This window comes from Bacillus rossius, chromosome 8 (genome assembly GCF_032445375.1).
Source record: "Bacillus rossius redtenbacheri isolate Brsri chromosome 8, Brsri_v3, whole genome shotgun sequence".
Taxonomy (NCBI): Eukaryota; Metazoa; Arthropoda; class Insecta; order Phasmatodea; family Bacillidae; genus Bacillus; species Bacillus rossius.
The window spans coordinates 64,533,399-64,539,433 of record NC_086336.1 but is presented as its reverse complement, the minus strand read 5'-3'; the positions used below and the strand labels follow the sequence as shown (position 1 = coordinate 64,539,433).

Below are 6,035 nucleotides of genomic sequence, written 5' to 3'. Positions count from 1 at the left end.
ATTTTACGTAATAATAATCCTCAATACCTATAAGTTCAATCTCTAACGACAAAGCATCAAAACAATAAACAAAAACATTTGGTTTGGCACATTTGCTACGCTCTGGTGACAACTTTAGAAATTAATACATTCGGACATCGGACATCGCAATTGTGGACAGGGCAGTTTTCGGTGAGACAATGTGACGTCACTCACATTCGGATAAGGACACGGACCACGCACAGGACTAATAAAAAAATACCCAAAACACTACCAAACACAATTGTACCATTTTGTCAAATTCCAGGCCTAAGGGTTGTAAAGGGGTGAATATGGTCTTAAGATAAATATATATTATATTTTATATATATTATATATTTATTCAGATATTTAACAAAAACAAAACACCACGTTTTCAAACGGGAACCGGAAATTCAAATATCGTGCGAGTTCTGTTCTTTTTCTGTGTCCGAAGTACACAGGTTGGGACAAAAAGTTCAAATCGACGAATGTCTTCGGACCAGGTAGGTTCGGACCTTCGCCCACTTGACGCATGGCGTCAGAGGGTCACGTGGACCAATCAGCGACGAGTGTCCTTCGGACACAGTTTAGGACATTGCTATTGTAGACGGGCCATAATAGGGCCAGAATGGGGAACTGGTACGAAATACGCGAGACAAGCGATGCCAGCGAACCTGGCGGCGTGGAATGTACCTGCGTTTTAAAGTACGTGAGACTAGCTACAGTAGTGGCATCTAGCGGCGTGGTGGAAAACAACTAGGAAAGCAATGCAGTAAAGTCGTCTCTCTCCTATTACGCTTATCCTTTATTACGACATCTGTTGACGTTTTTATGACATTAGCAGGAAGCATCGCAGGAAAAGTTTATTCTGCTCTGTTCGATGCCGTTTATCGTGTGTGTTTCCTTGCTGTAATTACTCGTATTTTACTTTATTGCATTACTTTTTTTTTATATCCACGAGCTGTTTGACCAAGGGTCGGTTTCAAAAAAAAATACGTGTCTGTCGTTCAATTACGTTCAACATTTTATGTCGTAAAAGTATTTTATCCTGAAATATTAAAAAATTAAAATTTTCGAAATGACTAAAATTATTTTAAGATGATTAACGCATGTTTCATTTGTTCTGCACTCCTGAAACAACACTTTCAATGGAATAGTTTTTCTTTTTTTTATCGCCCGGTGAGATGACTGTGATGGGTGTCAGTTGCGTCGGTTCATTGAATAGGTTTTCGAGGCTTCTTGTGAAATTTATTTATTTTTTTCCTACCTGCCTAGTAGTTGGTTGGTTCCGTGTTTACCCGTTTGGACTGCGGCTTCGATGAACCCGAACTGCCGGTGTTTTTTTCTGCCCGTTGGGATTAGGGGGGGGGGGGGGGCGTGCCCGCCGCTGTTTTAGACACACGCGCGCTCTGAATAAGTTTGCCGGAGGTATGCATGTCGTAAACACGATAAGGGTCACGCAGCTAGCGCTCGCGGATCGAGGCCTGACGTTTCGGAAAACAACCCCCCCGCTCCCCCTCCCCGGGCGCCCGTGCCACCCGGACGCGGCGATGGGGCGTATATATACGGCGCCGGGCGTCCCGGAGAGACAGGTCAGCGCAGCCCCGACTCCAGGACGCAGAAGAAGCGACCCGCGATGAACGTCATAGTAAGTGTGTCTTCCCGGCCGCCTGGCGAGGGAACACTCTAGTGCCGTGGTTCCCAACCTTTGCCAGCTGGCGACCCACCACTCCTTACAGGAATACCTCCACAATCTATCGGTCCATGTTGGAGTAAGAAACCTTATTTGTATCGTAACCCTTCCTTAGGTATATATAATTTACCATCAATTATTGCAAATATACATACATATATATGCTTTTTTTTAAGATACCGATTGATTATTGATAAACAATTTGTGTTCTGATTTGAAAATGGTTTGGCAAAATGTAAGCACTTTGTAGAAAATCAGTTATTTATTTAACAATAATATATGTATTTTGCACACAATTCGATTTGTTTCGATTATTTCTTATTTTTTTCTGATGGTTTATTCGATGGTTTCTGATAGTTTTAGTGGGTCGCGACCCACCGTTTAGGAACCGCTGCTCTAGGGCGTTTAAGGGCTAGACTCTCCAGCGGGTTGAGCCAAGCGTTAAGTACACAAATTCTCACCAAACCTCAATTTTTCTTTTAGGAATTAAATAGTTATACTTACTTACTGCTGGGTCTAAGATTCTTAGGACAAGTTTTACATTGCTCGTGGATACGTACAACATATACTGTGCCCTTAACTGTGTTGTTATATGTGTACATTAACATGACAGATTTTCTTTTCAAAAAATGCAAAACGGAATCTTGGTGACACGAAAACAGGATACTTAGAAACGCCCACTACGGCGACGGGAGACGCTAGCGCCAAAGCTATCCCCGCGTCCCCCGATTAGATGTCACCTCACGGCAAGGAACGCTAAAGTGCGCAGTAGGCGCGGCTACCTTTCAGCGAGCTGGGAACGAAAAGTACTTGGTCGATTTGCTCCAAACAACTTTTTTTCTTTACGTTTGAGAGTAAACTGCGTTTTGTAAAAAAAAAATACTTTAATTTTCGTATACAATACTTTCTTTTTTTATGCAAGCAGCAGGGAATAATGCCCAAACCAGAAGTGAAGTAATCAAAGAAGCAACAAGTGATACCGATTTCTAACTGGCCCCCTAGACTTTCCGATGCAGACTGTATCGACTAAGGAAGAAAGAAGCGCAGAGAAATGCAAGGGGTCCAAAGTGGCGAGCGCGCGCGACGCAATACGATGTCTCGAGATGAAGCCGTCTGCATCGGCGCGGCCATCGATAACGCATTTGTTATAGAATCAATGGGCGTGGACAACCCTGAACTCGCGTCCTACTTTGGAACTTGAATGTAAATTGCAGTTGTTTTTAAGTTGAAGGTGTATGTCGAGTTGGTGTGGAGCGGCGTTGTGTGTTGCCGCAGGTGCCAGTGTTGGTGGCCGGCCTGGTGGCGGCCGTCTCGGCCCAGGGCTGCGGCTGCGGTCGCCCCCACAACCTGCCCTGCCTGGTGATCCCGTCTCCCCAGCAGGCGCCCGCGCCCATCGTCTACCTCTCCCCCAACCCGCCGCCAACCCCGCCGCTGGTGATCCGGGCGCCGCCCAGCCCGCCCCAGCCGCCATCCTTCATCGTGCCGCCCCCGCAGCGGCCCGCCCCGCCCGTCTTCGTGGCGCAGTCGCCGCACCCCTGTCCCTCCCCCATCTTCGTGCTGCCGCCGCCACCACCGCCGCCGCGCCCCATCGTGGTGCTGCCCCGCGGGCCACCGCCCCCGCGGCCCGTGATCGCGCTGCCCGCCAGGCCCGCCCCCCGCCAGCAGGTGGTGGTGCCGCCCTCGCCGCCCGCCCCCCGCCAGTGCATCGTGCTGACCCCGCCGCCCCCGCCGCCGCAGCCCATCGTCGTGCAGCTGCGCGGGCCCTGCGGCTGGTGATGCCGTCCACCGACCACGCTCTGCTACCATTACCCTCGCTGATGTTTCCAAAACTATCTCTCTAATGGTTTGCACAACCAATAAATAAATACAAAAAATCCTGCACTTTAACAAAAGTAATGTTTAGTATTTAATTCATTTTTATTTTCAAACCGTATTTGTGGCCTGAGGATGGCTCCAGCGGCAGAAGCCGGGCGGAGAACAGGATGGTGCCCTTCTCGCAATACAGAACGAAGAGTCTATGCACGATGTATGAACAAAACAAAAAGATGGGACAAAGAACTAAAGTACATGTATGGTGGAAACATTCATGCCAATAAATCTGCTAATATAATTGCACTGAAACACGAGATGCTCCTTTCTCACCAAATAGATTAAACATAAATGTTATTCAATATTTACACGGATGAAGATAAATAACTAGCAATTCAAAAAAAAAATCCCTAGTATACCTTCAACGGGGATCAGATATATATAAATGACAATTCAAGAATTGCCAACTAGACTGGAATAATCTGCCCAGCGATGAGTTCCCTGGCTTTTTTTCCCCATAACCTAACTTATTCTTAGTGTACTGGGCTAGGAGGGCTCCGGGTTAGGAAAGACTTTAAGTGCATCTCAGGCCGAAGCCTGGGTGTTTCAGCCATGCAGACAGGGTAGCATGCATCGGAGATTGGCCAGCCACGGCAGCGACTAATTTCCCTGTCTTAGATCGAGACTATAACTAGTTGAGTTGGGCCCAGGTGAAACCTGCATAGCACAATATGTCAGGCGTTAAGAGTGCGAGTTAAGTAGGGAATAAAAGAGATTGGTCCAGGAGAAGAGTTGGGCCGGGCAGAAAAGTTTCCACCGTGCGTTGCTTGGGTGCTCGGACACTTGTTCCGCGTCATGCTTGTATCCGCGTCTGGACTGGATAGAGCCAGGGGCGTATGCGCTCTGGTGGCGGGCGACTGAGCTTTCGTCCTCCACCCAGCTGCCAGTCAGCTCCTGAAACTAACAAAGAAATTAGATAATTTGCAGTGCACTGAAATTTAAATCAACTTAATTTTGATTTCCTAAGTTTTGTTGACGTATAATCAATTAAATCGCGGGTTGTGGTGCACTGGGCCACGTCCAGAAAGGATAGAGCTGTGTTTGAAGAAGCATTATAAACAAAAAAAACTTCGTAGAAAGATAGATGCAGTAGAAAGAGGTATAATATTTAGTGCCGGCGCAGAAAACTGATTAACTGGTAAGGTGATTTCGACAGAAGAATGATAGAGAAACATAAACTTGCTTTAAATAGTGTATATCGATGTTTATTCAAGAAAAAAAAGCATGTATCCTCCAATTTTTTTTACTGCAACCCAAAAAAAAAAAAACATTGGTAAACAGTATAATATATACGTTCTAGTACATGTAAGGATTCCTACACTTTAAAATATTTCAAGAATCTCAAAGAATGTCCCAAATTCAATGGTATATTTTAACATTTTCATTTAGACTATTTACAACAAATTATACATCAAATTGAATGAAAACAAATCCTAGTTTTTTTTTTTTTAATACAGATGTTCAATATATGAACCTTTAGTTATACGGCACACTTTTTTTTTGTCACATGGGTGATCACAACTAAACTTTAAACGAAAAGTAAGTCGAACTGATCTTACAGATTCACATTTAGCGATTTTCTGAACACACGACGCTTTACGCTCAGGAGTCGCAATTTTCGCGTAGGCGGCGCTACGAGCGCATGCGCACATCTAAAACTGTTTGTGTCACTTTTCAATTGTGATACTATTACAACTGGGACACTATTTTATGGCCGCACTGAATTCTACAGAAGTGTGTACTAAAATTTAAATTTTTTAACTTGTAGTATTATAAAAAAAAATACTCTAAATACGTTTTTTGCAGAAGCATACCATTTTTTTTTTTTTACTGTGTATGTGAATGCAAAATACTTCGGATTATTTTTCAGCGTAATCCACGTAAGCGAACAGTGACGTTTACTTACATATTTTTGCCTAAACAGGCAAAAAAACAAGTGTCGTCTTCGTTTTTCTAAATGTTTTTTTATTAATTTAAATGTTTACTGCACGGCCAAAATCCCAAAGAGACAGATCAAGCACACTTATTAAAACCTGTCTTTATTTTCGCCAACGAAAACACGTTACGTATATAACGCTCGCGTGTTTTTAATACCCTGAATAGGTCCATGATTGTTCCCCAAACCAACCGCCAGAAGTAAGCACAATGAACTCGTGGAATAACATCATGCCAGTGTTAAGAAGACTGCAAGTATCCGCTCTACCACTCTGGTTCTGGGGTAGAGCGCCTGCCTTGTGACTTGTAGGACCCGGGTTCGCGCCCCGGCTCCTCCAAGGCGGATTGCCCAGACAAAATGGTGGCATTTTCTCTGGTAGGAATACAATCCCTTGCAACAAGTCAGGCTACCAAAAGAAACGGTGGGTGGAACAGAAAAAAACCTTCCAGGTGGCTTCCAAATGGGGAGCCCGTTTCTTTTCTTGGGCTCCCCATGCGGTGGCCATTCCGGGGGTTTCTCCGGGGGAACGGAGTTTTG

The 6,035-nt window shown here is 44.9% G+C and overlaps 1 protein-coding gene across 1 annotated transcript; it reads left to right on the top strand.

The window, feature by feature from the left end:
* Window positions 1-628: 628 nt before the first annotated feature.
* Window positions 629-3,584, top strand: LOC134535394 (uncharacterized). The gene is made up of 3 exons (XM_063374468.1): window positions 629-689; window positions 1,593-1,648; window positions 2,969-3,584. Exons 1-3 carry the CDS (start codon window positions 629-631, stop codon window positions 3,467-3,469), a joined length of 618 nt encoding a protein of 205 aa, XP_063230538.1. The 3' UTR covers window positions 3,470-3,584.
* Window positions 3,585-6,035: the final 2,451 nt, after the last annotated feature.